This window comes from Schistocerca cancellata, chromosome 1 (assembly GCF_023864275.1).
Source record: "Schistocerca cancellata isolate TAMUIC-IGC-003103 chromosome 1, iqSchCanc2.1, whole genome shotgun sequence".
Classification (NCBI taxonomy): domain Eukaryota; kingdom Metazoa; phylum Arthropoda; class Insecta; order Orthoptera; family Acrididae; genus Schistocerca; species Schistocerca cancellata.
This window is the reverse complement of record NC_064626.1, coordinates 1,004,881,217-1,004,899,003: the sequence shown is the minus strand read 5'-3', so window position 1 is coordinate 1,004,899,003 and position 17,787 is coordinate 1,004,881,217. Positions and strand designations below refer to the sequence as shown.

General features: G+C 43.4%; 1 protein-coding gene across 4 annotated transcripts in view; it reads left to right on the top strand.

Moving 5' to 3' along the window:
* Positions 1-17,787, top strand: part of LOC126088998 (mitochondrial proton/calcium exchanger protein) — a 142,639-nt gene that overhangs the window by 85,161 nt on the left and 39,691 nt on the right. For all 4 annotated transcript variants that reach the window (XM_049906876.1, XM_049906880.1, XM_049906879.1 and 1 more), the window contains exons 5-7: positions 9,321-9,524; positions 9,601-9,852; positions 9,929-10,075. In XM_049906876.1, coding sequence (XP_049762833.1) covers positions 9,321-9,524; positions 9,601-9,852; positions 9,929-10,075 — 603 coding nt within the window. The remainder of the gene's footprint in view (positions 1-9,320; positions 9,525-9,600; positions 9,853-9,928; positions 10,076-17,787) is intronic.

Here is a 17,787-nt window from a genome sequence, read left to right as displayed (position 1 = left end):
CCATAGATTTCGTGTTTGTTTTGAATACAGTCAGAGTGAGTCCCTTTAGTCAACCATAGTGCCAGTAGTGCTAGTGTTTGTTTTCAATACAGTCCAGAGACAGGTAGTGCTATTTTCATTGTTTTCTACAAGAAGTGGCTAGCAACCACAGTTTAGTCAACAATCAGTCGCCTTTAGTGAATTAGCAGTCTAGTTAAAAGCTGATTAACTCTCTACAGTAAATTAATTTCTTAGGATGGATAGAATGTGTGACTGCTGTGTACGGACGCAGGAGGAGCTGGACACTGTTCGCGAACAGCTGAACGTGTTGATGGCCGCGGTCAGCCGTCTTCAGGCTGCCGCTTCGGAGGGTAGCGGCAGTGGGGAGTCTGGTGTGTCGCATGGTACACCCCAGGTGTTTCATGCTTCACCCACTGTCCCTGCTGTCGAGACATCTTCGCGGGTACCGGGCGCGGTTGGGCCACCCTCTCCCCAAGGGGAGTGGCAGGTTCAGCGGCGTTCGCGGCACACGAGGCGGAGGGTCAATGTGGAGGCCCGCCATGTGGCATCGCCCACTCTGCCTATGAATGGACATGTGGCCGCTCCTTCAGCAAGGTCCGAGCAGGCACATGGGAGGAGGGGTTTATTATTTATTGGGAGCTCCAACGTTAGGCGGGTGATGGAGCCCCTTAGGGAAATAGCGGAAAGGTCGGGGAAGAAGGCCAGTGTTCACTCTTTCTGCTTGCTGGGGGGTCTCGTCTGAGATGTGGAGGAGGCCCTGCCGGCGGCGATAGAGAGCACTGGGTGCACCCGACTGCAAATTGTTGCTCATGTTGGCACCAATGACTCCTGCCGTCTGGGTTCAGAGGTCATCCTCAGTTCGTACAGGCGGTTGGCGGAATTGGTGAAGACGAAAAGCCTCTCTCGCGGGTTGGAATCAGAGCTAACTATTTGTAGTATCGTTCCCAGAACTGATTGCGGTCCTCTGGTTTGGAGCTGAGTGGAAGGCTTAAACCAGAGGCTCAGATGATTCTGCGGAGATGTGGGGTGAAAATTTCTCGACCTCCGCTATCAGGTGGAGAAATGTAGGGTCTCCCTGAATAGGTCAGGCGTGCACTACACGCCGGAAGCGGCTACATGGGTAGCGGAGTACGTGTGGAGAGCACATGTGGGTTTTTTAGGTTAGACAATTCCCTCCCTAGGCCCGACAAGACGCCTCCTGAGACGCAGCAAGGTAGGAGTAGGCAAAATGCAACAGGGAATAACAATATTAATGTGCTAATAGTAAACCGCAGGAGCATCTATAGAAAGGTCCCAGAACTGCTCTCATTAATAAATGGTCACAATTCCCATATAGTACTAGGGACAGAAAGTTGTCTGAAACCAGACGTAAACAGTAATGAAGTCCTAAACTCAGATTGGAATGTATACCGCAGAGACAGGCTGGACAGTGAAGGGGGAGGCGTGTTTATAGCGATAAGAAGTGCAATAGTATCGAAGGAAATTGACGGAGATCTGAAATGTGAAATAATTTGGGTGAAGGTCACGGTTAAAGCAGGCTCAGACATGGTAATTGGATGTCTCTATAGGCCCCCTGGCTCAGCAGGTGTTGTGGGTGAGCACCTGAAGGATAATTTGGAAAATATTTCGAGTAGGTTTCCCCACCATGCTATAGTTCTGGGTGGAGATTTTAATTTGCCAGATATAGACTGGGAGATTCAAATGTTCATAATGGGTGGCAGGGACAAAGAATCCAGTGAAATTTTTTAAAGCGTTTTATCTGAAAACTACCTTGAGCAGTTAAACAGAGGACCGACTTGTGGCGATAACAGACCTTCTGGTGACAAACAGACTCGAACTATCTGAAACAGTTAACGCAGAACAGGGAATCAGAGATCATAAAGAGGTTACTGCATCGATGATTTCAGCCGTAAATAGAAATATTAAAAAAGATAGGAAGATTTTTCTGTTTAGCAAAAGTGACAAAAAGCAGATTATAGAGTACCTGACGGCTCAACACAAAAGTTTTGTCTCAAGTACAGATAGTGTTGAGGATCAGTGGACAAAGTTCAAAACCATCGTACAATATGCGTTAGATAAGTATGTGCCAAGCAAGATTGTAAGAGATGGAAAAGAGCCACTGTGGTACAACAACCGAGTTAGAAAACTGCTGCGGAAGCAAAGGGAACTTCACAGCAAACATAAACATAGCCAAAGCCTTGCAGACAAACAAAAATTACGCAAAGCGAAATGTAGTGTGAGGAGGGCTATGCGAGAGGCGTTCAATGAATTCGAAAGTAAAGTTGTATGTACTGACTTGGCAGAAAATCCTAAGAAATTTTGGTCTTATGTCAAAGCGGTAGGTGGGTCAAAACAAAATGTCCAGACACTCTGTGACCAAAATGGTACTGAAACAGAGGATGACAGACTAAAGGCCGAAATACTAAATGTCTTTTTCCAAAGCTATTTCACAGAGGAAGACTGCACTGTAGTTCCTTCTCTAGATCGTCACACAGATGACAAAATGGTAGATATCGAAATAGACGACAGAGGGATAGAGAAACAATTAAAATCGCTCAAGAGGAAAGGCTGCTGGACTTGATGGGATACCAGTTTGATTTTACACAGAGTACGCGAAGGAACTTGCCCCCCTTCTTGCTGCGGTGTACCATAGGTCTCTAGAAGAGCGTAGCGTTCCAAAGGATTGGAAAAGGGCACAGGTCATCCTCGTTTTCAAGAAGGGACGTCGAACAGATGTGCAGAACTAGAGACCTATATCTCTAACGTCTATCAGTAGAATTTTGGAACATGTATTATGTTTGAGTATAATGACTTTTCTGGAGACTAGAAATCTAGTCTGTAGGAATCAGCATGGGTTTTGAAAAAGACTGTTGTGTGAAACCCAGCTTGCGCTATTCATCCACGAGACTCAGAGGCCCATAGACAAGGGTTCCCGGGTAGATGCCGTGTTTCTTGACTTCCGCAAGGCGTTTGATACAGTTCCCCACAGTCGTTTAATGAACAAAGTAAGAGCATATGGACTATCAGACCAATTGTGTGATTGGATTGAAGAGTTCGTAGATGACAGAGCGCAGCATGTCATTCTCAATGGAGAGAAGTCTTCCAAAGTAAGAGTGATTTCAGGTGTGCCGCAGGGGAGTGTCATACGACTGTTGCTATTCACAATATACATAAATGACCTTGTGGATGACATCGGAAGTTCACTGAGGCTTTTTGCAGATGATGCTGTGGTGTATCGAGAGGTTGTAACAATGGAAAATTGTACAGAAATGCAGGAGGATCTGCAGCGAATTGACGCATGGTGCAGGGAATGGCAATTGAATCTCAGTGTAGACAAGTGTAATGTGCTGCGAATACATAGAAAGATAGATCCCTTATCATTTAGCTACAAAATAGGTCAGCAACTGGAAGCAGTTAATTCCATAAATTATCTGGGAGTACGCATTAGGAGACATTTATAATGGAATGATCGCATAAAGTTGATTGTCGGTAAAGCAGATGCCAGACTGAGATTCATTGGAAGAATCCTAAGGAAATGCAATCCGAAAACAAAGGAAGTAGGTTACAGTACGCTTGTTCGCCCACTGCTTGAATACTGTTCAGCAGTGTGGGATCTGTACCAGATAGGGTTGATAGAAGAGATAGAGAAGATCCAACGGAGAGCGCGAAAGCATTATGGAGATGATAGATAAACTCCAGTGGAAGACTCTGCAGGAGAGACGCTAAGTAGCTCGGTACGGGCTTTTGTTAAAGTTTCGAGAAGATACCTTCACCGAAGAGTCAAGCAGTATATTGCTCCCTCCTACGTATATCTTGCGAAGAGACCATGAGGATAAAATCAGAGAGATTAGAGCCCACACAGAAGCATACTGACAATCCTTCTTTCCACAAACAATACGAGACTTGAATAGAAGGGAGAACCGATAGAGGTACTCAGGGTACCCTCCGCCACACACCGTCAGGTGGCTTGCGGAGTATGGATGTAGATGTAGATCTATCTTTTCAGGATTTAGTGTGTCCTCTAAGACATGCCAAAAGCTCATCTATCTTGGTTTTCAGCCCCCTAATGTTCTGATAAGACAAACTACTGTTACTTTTCTGGAAACTATTGCATGTATTATTGTTCTTTACTGTTCTAATTTCTTTTAAGACGGCAGTCTAAGTTGACTAACTAAAAACAAGTACCCCTATGACTCCAGTAATAGCAGGGGTTTCTGCCTTGCCACATACATGCAGGTTAATCACAAATACAGTCTGCTGCTCTAAAAAAGTGTTTAAGAAGGTAACTTGTTCCCTCAATACCAAAGACTTTTATGGAGTTTGTAATATCTCCGGTAAAATGCTACAGTCATGTTCTCCACACATATACAATGATTTCAGTAACATATGCAGTACACAACTATCACATAGGACAGACTGAAATATGCAATTGTCGACATGTTTTACAAGAAGGGTTAATAATTACTGACCAAGTCTCACTGCTTACCTCTTCCTTGATACTGGAAAAGTTTAAGTATGCATGAAACATAACACACCTCTCTCAAAGGTATACTTGGTCAGTCTTAGTTTGGATTCCAAAAAAGTGTGTTAGTAGATTGTGTTATTTTTCAGTTCACTGATGAGATTATACAAAATTTACATAACAAAACATTCCAACCTATATTTTCCGTGATCTATCAAAAGCATTTGATTGTGTATTTCTCAATTTTCTCATAGAGAAATTTGTATATTACCGAATTTACCTGAGCATAAGATGGCCCATCCTTTCTAAAAAGGTTCTTTAAGAAAATTTTATTCTAACATTTTCTAAACTAATCAAACTATTTCATTGATATGAAGTATCTGCTTAAAAAAATGAAAATTGTACCAATTCTAAGTATACAACATTTGTTGATTGTCTTCATTTTGGCAGTACAAGGAGAAATAAAATAAACAAAAAAAGGCTTGCATTAAATTTTTATTTTCACTTTCTTACTACTTACTACCAAAGTCTTCTGTGGTCTCATCACTTTTAATCACCATCACTGGTATCACTATTTTTAATCATCTACACTGGTATCATTATCTGGAACAACAGCTCCACCTAAACAATGGGAAGTGAGAAAAGGGAAAGTGTATTTCTGTATACGAGCAGCAGTGAAATTTATAATCTTGGTTGTCATAAATATTTTGCTATTTCTTTCGATTGTATTGTAATTTCGGATGTTGTGTTTATGGTGGGATATGAGAACACAGGTGTTTTCTCCAAATGCATAGTGGATTTGCTACATAACTTAAGAAATCATGTAAGCAGTCCGTGTTTTGTAGTATTTTCCTCTGAGATAGCGTACTGTAATTTTAAAATTGAGTCTTTCTACATTATAGTGAGAGGTCACAATTCTGATCAACAGAATGCACAGATAAATAACATAATAGTAAAGACACTTAGATATTTGCTCATTTAGCAATAATTTTACATACTCTTAAAATTCTGTGGATACATTTTGCCTTTACTGTTATATTGGTTAGTGTGACGTAACAAGCTCTTCCTAGCAATCAGCTGAAGCATTACCTGTGTAACTACCTCTTAACTTCGTAGTTAAGAGTCAGAGCTGAAAGGATACAGGAAGCATAATATGTTCACCTGATATCCCCTCTTGCTTTGCTGTTGTTATGTATTGCAATTATTCCTGTTGTTGACTTCATCTGTGTGGACTGAAATCTTGAGGCTGAAAACATAAGTCCAAACTATCTCTGGAATCTGCAAAGCAAGAGATATAGCTACTTCATGAAAAATAACATGTTAACTGAATATTACAGCAGAAACAGATCCTTTAATACATTTGTCAATTAATTTTAATATTGGTACATTAATTGAACTGCCTTTCCACGTAAAGTAATAGATACAGAAATAATCTTTTGTTGTCCTCATGACACCATTTTTTAATTGTCACAAGTTTCAGGGTTCCATGGAGTGCTGCATGTCTCCAAGAAGGGACCCGCCACCATGGAGCAACCTCTGACCCAGCAAATGTCATCTGGTGGTTACCAGCTGTCAGTCATTCCTTCTTATAGAAAAGCGGCATCCAGCCTCGTGATCTTGTGCACATATAAAGAAATTCTCGCACACTGTGTATTCCCATTTATTACCCGCATGACAAAATTTTTGTGGGCAGATGATCAGCATTTGTTGTTAACAGATACAGGTAGTAATGTATCACTTTTATGGAGTGATATGTTACACTTCATCAGGGAGGCCCCTTTTCTGGTAAACCTGAGAAATTGGGAGTTCTCAAAGACATTTAATTTGGAGAGAAAGTAAGGGAAGTCTCATGAAATCTTTAAATACTCTGTGCATTCTGTGAAATTTGTTGTAAGTCACTCTGAGAATTTGCTTCAGAAATAATTGATTGTGATTTCGCCCAATGAAAATTGAAGAAATGTATTGAAATGTTGTAATATTTGTTGCTTGATAATGGCTGTGTCTGGCACATTTGCCAATCTTGGAAATCTTCATTATTGTTTATAGGTTCTTGATCTCCAAGTCAGTTTACCACTGCATAACTGTGAGTGTGACAGAGGGTAACATGCACATTACAATTTGTCTCACAGTTATGAATTCAACATAACATGAAGCCATATTTGAACACATGTTTTGTAGATCCACGATGCATAGCTGTGTTTTTTTTTCATTCCAAAGTAGTACTTGACCAACTTAAGCAGTGTCTTCACATTAATGGTACCCATGATGTGAAGACAGTCCAGTTTAAAACATAAGCCATTTTTATTAAAGTCTACTGGTATTGCATTCCAGCAACAGCAGTTCGAAGCATGTTCCTGCAAAACTTTCTCTTACATTACAGAATATCAAAAAGTGGCTTGGAACGGTGATGGACGACACCAATGACTGAATTTCTGTGGGTGGCAAGTGCTCTTAATTTATAGACATATAGCAGTATATAAAGTGTTATTAGTGTATCAAAGTCCCTATTTCTGAGTAATCGTGTGTATTCTTCTGTTGTGGCTTTAAACTATGTTTAATAACCCTGAATGATAAAATAATGCTGTGTGTATATCTAGTAGGAGTTTCATCAGTGCAAAAAGTTTATAAATAAAACATTTTAAATTTACCTGCAGTAATTGTGTTGCAAAGTATTATGAGTGAACAGTCTTTGTTGAACAACAAAATCATCAGTTTTGTATACATCTTATTTTCAGTTCTAACTGAAGGTGGAATAATCACTAATAAATGATAGGGCAATTGAAAATATTTGTTACAGCCATGGAAACTAATGAAGTGTAATGTCTCCCACATACTAAAAAAAGATTCAGGAAAATTTGGAATTTTGACCTGAAAATGTAAGGAGAAATATTTTAATGAAAGAGAGTTGCCTCCCTGTTGGTTAGAGAAAACACACACACAAACACACACACACACACACACACACACACACACACACACACACACACACACACACACGTAGTTTTATGTAAGATATAGTTTGCCTATTTGTGTCGTAGAAGCTGAGTCAGATCTTATTCAAATTATATTTTGACTGCAATTCCCAACATATTTTGCATAGTGGTTAACTGATCAATATACCAGGTGGTTATAAGTAAACTAAGTGTGTTCTGAGTGGTGCAGTGCAGGCAGTATACATCTCAGGGTGCTGAAACATTGCAGGTTGCTGAAACCTCGTTGATATGTTCATTAATCGGTATTGTTATGGTGTAGGCTCGAAAAAATAATAGTTCCACCAGGTGAAAATATGGCGCTGTAAGCAGTCAGAATGTAAAATGTTTTCTGTTTTGATGTCAGTATGCTGTTTGTCGCTTGGAGATTCAAGCTGACTTCTTTTGTGAAGTGGCTGTTGGTGTAAGTAGTTAAGAAGGTTGAAGTTTTCTGTGCAAAACACGGTGGCTACTGAGAAGAAAGACCATGCACTGCTGGTAAAGTTATTTTATCAGAACAGCAGCAGTGGCAGCACTGCATTGCGGGAATATCGCTGACAGAAACAGCTGTGAAGAGGCCCCAAGTCAATAAATGGGCTGAAGATATGATCAAGAAATTTGAAGAAACAGGTGAACTAGTTGGTGCAGCAAGGAGATGTAGGTGGCTCATTCCCAGGAAGTTGCTGTTGCTAGAGCCAACTGTGAAGCACATGCCTCAAATTCTGCAGTGCTCAAGCTGTGTCAAGGGAATTGTCTCACCCTGGTAAACAGTTCAAAAGATTAATCCCTACAAGATTCAGAATGTGCACCAGATGAAGCCCCAAGATAGGCTATACAATCCTGTGACTTTACCTTTAATTTCTTTGCTTGCATGAAAACAGATGACATGTTACCAGGGAATATTCCGTGGACAGATGAGGCACATTTTACTCTGCACAATGCCGTGAAAGCACGGGATGGTCACATATGGGGTTCTACTCCACCACATGTTGTGCAGAAATATCCACAGCATGCAGCGTATGTGCTCCTTCATTCATTCTCAGTCTGTTTTTCTCTGAGGGGAGAACTCCTAGCAGACCTGTTATATGTATAGTCACATCTGCATGGTACAGGGACCTCTTTGTGTAACATATGGTTCCATCTTGCAAGAACACATCTCTTTCCACACCACTATTTTCATGCAAGATGGTGGAACACAACATGCTGCTTGCCAGGTGAAAGATTTTCTTAGAGAAACCCTTGGTAACAACCACATCATCTCTAGGCAGTTTAAAGATGTTTGGCCTTCCAGATCCTCCTCGACCTAAAGCCATGTGACTTCTGGTTATGCAGATATCTGAAAGATCATGTCTGTCAGGGATTTCTGATGTAAAGCGTACCGTACGACAACATATTGCTGCACCATATGACTATGATTACACAGGATATGCTGCTAACAACTGTTGACCATGCTGTGTTACAGGTGCAGCATGTTGCTGTGTAGGGACACCCTGATTCACACACATTGTAACTTGCGACCATGTCCTAATACACATGCCAGAACCACGGTTGTTGTGTGTTTGATCGTCCCTCCCCTTCTCCTGCACTCACACCATATTCTGACTTCCTGCTGCGCCATTTTTCACCTTGTTTTAGAAAGCAGAACTTTTTCCAGCATACTCTGCGAGCGCACCAATTAATGAACATAACTATGTTGTTTCAGCATCCTGCGATGTATGCAGCTCACACTGAAGCACTCAGAACACTGTCAGTTTAATTATACCATCCAGTGTTTATAAATTCCACTTCCAAGATGCGCGATAAATCCTGTGTTGTTATTTACATATTTTCTTGTATTAGTGTTCTCTCACAGTGTTTTGTATATCCTTTTATTTCTTATGTATTATTAGGTCCGGACATCTGGTGAACAGGCCACAAATGAGGAAATAATGAAATTTTCAAAGCTCTTTGAGGATGAAATAACATTAGACTCGTTGTCACGGGCTCAGCTGACTGCTCTGTGTAGAGTACTTGAGATACAGCCAATAGGAACCAACAATTTTCTTAGGTTTCAGCTCAGAATGAGACTCCGAAGTTTGGCAGCTGATGACAAGGTAGAAGTGACTCTGTTTTGAGTTAATAAGTGTAACAGCATGTAAATTGTGTGCTATCATCTATACGGATTTGCAGGTTATTCAAAAAGAGGGAATAGACTCCTTGAGTCTTGCAGAACTACAACAAGCTTGCCGTGCCCGTGGAATGAGAGCATATGGTATGTCAGAAGAGCGCATGAAATTACAGTTAGCTCAGTGGTTGGATTTGAGCCTGAATAAGAAAGTACCTCCATCGCTATTGTTGCTGTCCCGTGCTCTTCTGTTGCCTGATACAATACCCACAAGTGATCAGCTAAAGGCGACAATATCATCTTTGCCAGATACTTTGGTGAGCTCTCTCTTCCAACAGAATTTCTCGCAAATTAATAAGAATCTTTCTATTTTTGTGAATAATTTCTGTGCAGGTAACACAAACTGAAGCAGCAATTGGTGAACGTGAAGGCAAGATAGACAACAAAATGAAGATAGAAGTAATTAGAGAAGAAGAGCGCAAAATAAAGGAGGAAAGGCAAGAGATGAGAGAAGAATTGAAGAAAACAGATTCTGTCAAGGTAACATAAAGTAACTTTTAGATAAATGTTCATATTCATGCAAAACTCAGTTGTAAATTCTATTTTTCATGTGATGAAATGTAAAAATACCCATGATTAAGTCATAAGCGAAATACTCTCCCCCTTATTCTTAAAAACATGTGAACATTAAAAACATGTGAACACTGTTCACTGCAACTTGTGCTCTGCTAACTTGTGATCCCATTAATAGGAGACCCATATAAGCACAACCCTTTAAAACCAAATCTAAAGTCATCTACAGATCCACAGTGTTACATGTAGCAGAGGAATTTTCATGACGGGAGATAGGTGCTGTGATGTATTTCTTGTTCGATTCAGAGGAGAAGTGCCTTGATGAAAAATCGAAGGTTTCAGAGCTCTGTAACTTGGTATTGACTATTCTTCCTAGCAGTTTATATGTCTTTAACTTGAATGATTCTTTATATATCGTATCAATATTATTTATCATATCATCTCCATGTAGCGGAGATGCCGAATCACAGATACGCATAATGAAAAGACTGTTGCAAAATAAGTGTTGGCCAACAAGGCCTTTGCAATACATGCGCCGCTGCCCCCCCCCCCCCCACCACACACACACACACACACACACACACACACACACAACTGCAGTCTCTGGCATCTTCAGCTGCTTACAAAAAATTTTGGGCACACAACCTTCATCAATAAGAGATAGACACACCATTCAGATACACAAGCAAGCACACCTCAACCGCACATGACAGTCAACTCCAGCATCTATGGCCGGAATGCAACTATCGAGGGGGATGCAAGGAGCGGTCTGGAGGGGACCGGGATGGGGAAGGGGAAGGGATGGTAGTGTACGGGTGGGGAAAGAGACAGATACTGTCCGGTGGAGTGTACAGGGGCTAGACTGCCAATAGGTGCAGCATTACAAGGTTGTGGAGCAGGGAGGTGGGGGGGGGGGGGGGGGGGAAGGAGCAAAAAAGGAGAGGAGTGGGGGAAAGGTGGGTGGATGCATTAGCGAGGGCTACAAATAAACAGGGTGGGAGATGAGAATGGGGAGGAGATGATTGATAGAACAGTTGGAGTGGAAACCGTTGGGTGGAGGGTGTGGGGACAGTATGTTCCACAGATTGAGGTCGGGATAATTATGGAGTGGAGAACATGTTTTAAGGAAAATTTCCATCTGCACAGTTAGGAAAAGCTGGTGGCTGAGGGAAGGATCCAGATGAGTTGGGTAGTGAAGCAGCCATTGAAATAAAGTGTGTTTAGCTTCATGTTGTGCCACAGGTGGTCTACTTTGATCGTGGCCACAGTTTGGCAGAGGCTGTACATCATGGTGGACAACTGGCTGGTAGTCATACCAATATAAAAAGCTGTGCTGTGATTGCAGCAGAGCTGGTACATGACATGGCTGCTTTCACAGGTAGCCCAGTTGCTGATGGGGTAGGATAAACCTGTGACGACTGAAACAGGAAATACTGAGTGGGTGGGTTGGGCAGATTTTGCACCTGGGTGTTCCACAACAGTATAATCCTTGTGGCAAGGGGTTGGGATTGGGAGTGGCACAGGGGTGGACTGGGATATTGTGGAGGCTGGGTGGGTGATGTAATACCAATTTAGGAGTGGGTAGTATCTTGGGTAGGATGACCCTCATTTCAGGGCATGATGATATGTAATCAAAGCCATGGTGAAGGATATGGTTCAGTTATTCCAGTCTGGGGTGGTACTGGGTGAGAAGGGGACATTGTGTTTTGTCTGGTTCTTGGGGTTGGTGGGAGGATCGGGGGTGTGAGGGGAAATGGCACGGGAGATCTGCTGGCGGACTAGGTCTGGGGAATAGTGCCTACCTTTAAAGGCCTTGGTGAGACCATCAGCATACTGAGCAAGGGACTTCTTGTCACTGAAGATAACGCAGTCCCCGGGTGGCCGGGCTGTATGGAAGGTATTTTTTGGTGTGAAAGGGATAACAGCTGTCAAAATGGTGTGTTTAATGTGTGCAGAGATGTGGATGGAGCCATCAGAGAGGAGGAGGTCAACATCTAGGAAGTGGCATGCTGGGTTTAGGAGGACCATGTGAAGCAGGTGGGAGAGAAGGTGTTGAGATTGTTAGGAAACGAAGGTAGGGTGTCTTGGTGCTGAGTCCAGATCATGAAGATATCATTAATGAAACTGAACTAGACAAGGTTTGGTATTTGGGAGGCTAGAAAGTCCTCTAGATGGCCCATAAAAAGAGTTGGCATAGGAGGGTACCATGCGGGAGCAGGATCCCACGGCTGTGCTGCAGTTTTCTTTATACACCTTCCCTTCAAATGAGTAAGGTATATGAGGACTGCGGTAGTGGGCTTGGAGTCTGAACAACATTGGGAAAGGTAGTGTTCAATAGCAGTGTTCAATAGCAGTAAGACCATAGGCGTGAGGGATTTTGGTGTTAGGGAGGCTGTGTCAACAGTGACAAGTAGGGATCCAGGAGGTAATGGGTTGGGGATGGTGGAGAGTCAGTGAAGGAAGTGGTTGGTGTCTTTGTTGTGGGAGGCTAGATTACGGGCAGTTGGTTGGAGATGTTGGTCAATGAGGGCTGATGTTCTTTCAGTTGGAGCAGAATAGCCAACCACAATGGGGGTGTCCAGAGTTCTTGTGTTTATGTATTTTGGAGAACATGTAGAAGGTGGGTGTGCAGGTTGTCGTAGGGGGGGGAGGAGGGAAACAGATTCAGGGGAGATGTTCTGGGAAGGGCCTAAAGCTTTAATCAGGGATTGGAGTTTGTGTTGGACTGCTGGGATGGGATCACTCTGGCAGAGTTTATAGGTGTAGGAATCAGATAATTGGTGGAGACCTTCTGCCAGATAGTCACTGAAATTCATAACAACAGTGGTGGAAAGTTTGTCTGCAGATAGGATGTGTAGGTCAGGATTAATTTTGAGGTTTTGTACGGCTATTCTTTCTTTTGCTGAAAAGTTGGTGTTCTGAGGTAGGGACATGGGAAGTATAGTGAGACTAAGCTGGAGGTAAGGAATTCCTGGATGGTGACCAAGCAGTGGGGCAGGTGGGAGGGAGGGAATCACGGTTGCATGGTGGTATGAACAGGGAGAGGCAGGGTTCAGTGTTGGAATTAGGTTGGCTGTGGTTGCAGGGGTTGGCAACGAAGTGTTTCCATTTCTGGGATTTGGAGAAGGAGAGTGTATCTTTGATAAGTCCAGCATGGTTAAATTTAGGTGTGAGGTTAAAGGTGAGGCCTTTGGATAAGACTGAAACTTCTCTGGAGCTGAGGATTTTGGTGGAAAGGTTAATAACTGTGTTAGGGGTATGTTTTGGCACTGGATTTGATGGAGCGTTGGTAAAATGTTTTGGGGGATGTGGTAAGTTGAAAAGGTCAGCTAGGCAACGTTTAGCTGCTGTGAGGGTGGACGAGGAAAACACTGTAGGTACAATAATGGTTGGATAGTGGTGCCCAAAGCGGCAATAGGATGTCAGCAGGCTGGATAACTTATGGAGGTGGTGTCTGAAATACTCCTCCATGTGCTGGAGAGCAGGGGATTCAGTTTGAAAGATATGGTGAACGGAGTAGGGATTGCAGCGCAGTAGTACCGTGTGGAAGAAGCAGAGGTGGTTCTGGGATGCCAGTACCACAGAGATGTGTTTTTTCAAGGAATCTTTGCAGTTTGGCTGTTTGGAGGAATTCCATGAATTAGGCAGCTTTTGAGAAACAGGATGTGTGACTGGGTTTTAGCCAGGGATACTTTTCTGAACTGAGGCAGAAAGATGCAGAAAGGGTCTATTGTGGCAAGAATGGTGTAAAGGGAATGGGAATGATGCAGAAATGGACTAAATAGGTGTTGATGATTGTGAGAGGAGCTGGATACGTGAAAAGATGCATAAAGATGTGTAAAAAGTACACAAAAATACATGAAATCCCGTAAAAATATGTACAGATACATTAAAAAATACAGAAACATGGGTCGTGTGCGTGCGTGCGTTGGTGCGCGCACACGCATGCAGGGCAATAAGCGAAGAGGAGAGAGAGGGGATGGATTAAGTCGAGGATGAGAAGTTCGTGTGGCAAGGGCAGGTGTGGAAAACAAAATGCTAAAGTACATCAGGATGAGGGGTGAAGTCGGAACAGTGGGATAAATATAATTATAACTATAGGAGGAAAGAATCTGGGGCATTAGATGGTGCATCAACAGTCTACTGCACAGTCACGGAGATTGAGTTGTGCATGGACGATCGTTGATACAGTGTAGCTTGGAAGTAGATGCGCTTTGGTAGACGATGATTAAACACAGGAAAAGAGAGAGAGAGAGAGAGAGAGAGAGAGAGAGAGAGAGAGAGAGAGAGAATGGACACAGAAGAATAATGCTATAGAGAAGAGTAACAAAGGAAAACATCACAGGGTTGTACGAGGGAAGAAAGCCATTTGACAAAAATCAAACAATGGAAACTCCAGGTAGAAATTTCAAGAATGTAGGGAAAGGCAGATTGCTACTTACCATAAGGAAGACAGGCAAAATTAAGACATTTACTTAAGGCTTTCAGCCACCGCCTTCATCAGTAAAAAGAGAGGCACACACTGTTCACACACAAGGGAGGACGCCCCCCTCTCTCTCTCCCTCTCCCTCTCCCTGACACACACACACACACACACACACACACACACACACACACAACCGCCAACTCCAGCATCTCGGGCTGGAATGCAACTGTCTCTTGGAATACAAGCAGCGGTCTGGAGGAGTTTGGGAAGGAGAAAGCTTTGTGGTGTACCGGGTGGGGAGAGAGTTGAATGCTGTCTGGTGGGGCGTGCAGGGCTAGACTGCGAACGGGTGCAGCATCAGGAGGTTGCGGGGCAGGGAGGTGGGTGAAAAAGGAGCAAAAAAGGAGAGGAATGGGGAAAGATGGGTTGATGTACTGGAAGGGCTGCAGATTAACAGGGTGGGAGATGAGAATGGGGAGGAAATGACAGCACAGAGGGGATGGAAACTGTTGGATGAAGGGTGCAGGGACAGTATGTTGCTGTAGGTTAAGGCTGGGTTCTTCCTTCGATTCTGCACCAACCCCAACCCCTTACTTCCTGGATCCCTACTTGTCACTGTTGATGCCACCTCCCTATTCACCAACATCCTTCATGCCCATGGTCTCACCCCTATTGAACACTACATTTCCCAACATCCTTCAGACTCCAAACCCAATACCTCTTTTTCTCATACACCTTACTAACTGTATCCTAACCCACAACTACTTCTCACTTGAAGGGAAGGCATATGAACAAATCTGCGACACAGCCATGGGCACCAGCATGGCACCCTCCTGTGCCAACCTTCTTATGGGCCATATGGCCTTCCTAGCCTCCCAAAACACCAAACCCCTATTCAGGTTCAGGTTCTCCGATGGTATCTTCATAAACTGGACTCGGGGCCAAGACACCCTATCTTCGTTCCTTCACAACCTCAACACCTCTCCTATCTGCTTCACATGGTCCTCCTCAATCCAGCGTGCAATCTTCTCAGATGTTGAGCTGCTTCTCTCTGCTGGTTCCATCTGCACCCCTCTCAACATTAAACCTGTCAACCACCAACAGTACCTTCATTTGGACAGCTGTCATCCCTTTCACAACAAAAAATCCCACCCACACAGCCCATCCACCCGGGGACAGCGTTATCTGCAGCGGCAAGAAGTCCCTTCCTCAGTATGTTGCGGTTCTTACCAAGGCTTTTACAGACAGAAACCATTCCCCAGACCTAGTCCACAAACAGATTTCCCGTCCCATTTCCCCTCACACCTCCAACCCTCCCACTGCCCCCAAGAACCAGTCATGAAGCAGTGTCCTCTTCATCATCCATTACCAACCCAGACTGGAACAACTAAACCACATCCTTCGCCAGGGTTTTGGTTAACTATCATTGTGCCCCAGAATGAGGGCCATCCTACCCGAGATACTTCCCACTCCTCCTAAAGTGGTATTGCATAACACACTCGACCTACTCCCTATCTCAACCCCTTACCACAAGGATCATACCATTGTGGAACACCCAGGCACAAAACCTGCCCAATCCACCCACCCAGCAGTTCCTATTCCAGTCCTGTCACAGCTTTATCCTACCCCATCAGCAGCCGGGCTACCTGTGAAAGCAACCATGTCATGTACTAGCTCTGCTGCAGTCATTGCCCAGCTTTTTCTACTGGTATGACTGCCAACCAGCTGTCCACCATGATGAATAGCCACTTCCAAACTGTGACCAAGATCCAAGTAGTCCCTGAACATAACACACTTGATTTCAGTGGTTGCTCCACCACCCGAGCCATCTGGATCATTCCCTCCGCTGCCAGCTTTTCTGAATTTCACAGATGGGAGTTGTCCTTACAACACATTCTCTGCTCCCGTATTTATCCCGACCTCAACCCAACAGTTTCCATTCGTCCTGTCACGTCTTCCCCATTCTCATCTACCACCTTGTTTATTTGCAGCCCTCTGCTAACACATCCGTCTGTCTTTCCCCACTACTCTTCTTTTTTGCTTGTTTTTCCGCCACCTCCCCACCCCAAAGCCTCCTGATGCTGCGCCTGTTGGCAGTCTAGTCCCTGCACATTCCACCAGACAGAATTTCTCTCTTTCCCCACTGTAGACTAGTATCCCTGCCCCCCCCCCCCCCCCCCCCTCCCAGATTGTTGCTTGCACCCCATGTGATAGTTGCATTCCAGTCTGAGATGCTGGAGTTGGCAGTCTTGTGTGTTTGTGTGTGTGCATGTGTGCGTCCTTGAGTGGTTGAATGAATAGTGTGTGTGTGTGTGTGTGTGTGTGTGTGTGTGTGTGTGTGTTTTACTGATGAAGTCTGTGGCCAAAAGCTTGATGTAAATGTCTTTTAGTTGTGCTTATCGCAACTTGAAGTGTCTTCTTTACAGTAAGTGGCAATCTCTCTTATCCTATGTTGTTGATATTCCTACTTGGAGTTTCTTGTCATTTGTTATAGGTGATTTTAACTGGCATAGCACGTCCTGGGGGTACTCTGAAACATACAAATGGTGAAAGACTAGAACAGTGGGCTGAAAGAGTAGATTTAAAAGTAATATGTGATGCAAAATAGTCTACATCCTTCAACAGCAGAAGAAGGCACAGAGGGTACTACCCAGACAATATCTTTGTTAGTGACAGAATGAGTGGCTAGACAAAACAAAATTGTGGGGAAACTTGCTACCATAGATGAAACAAGGACCAACAACTTGCATAGTCAATGTGGCTGTGTGGATCTGAAGTTGTTCCTTTTAAGGTATGCTTTAATTTTGAAAAAGCAAAAGAAAGTATTTTACAGAAGAATTGGACTGAAAGTAATGAATCTTGACATGAAACAAAACAGCTGGCAACTGTGCATGCATCGTAAAAAGCTCTCTGCAATGATCCTTAACTCCAGCACCTGATCTGACTGGAGTAACTCAGGATAGCTTACTGCCTTCTGTTAAATGGGGATATACCATCTAAAGTGATGAAAGAGGGAAAATCCAGTGTGATATTAGTAATGGAGTAGACACCCTTGCCACGTCACTCTGTATTAGTGTTAAGAAGAACGATCCACCAAATAAAGAAGCAAAAAGCTGCTGGCTTGGATGATATCCACACTGGAAAAAAAAAAAAAAGATTTAGGACATGCAATTCTAAAATGACCTGCTAAAACCAGGGAAAGAACCTACAGTTCCACAAAGCTTTAGGCCTGTGTTACTTCTGTGTCATCTCT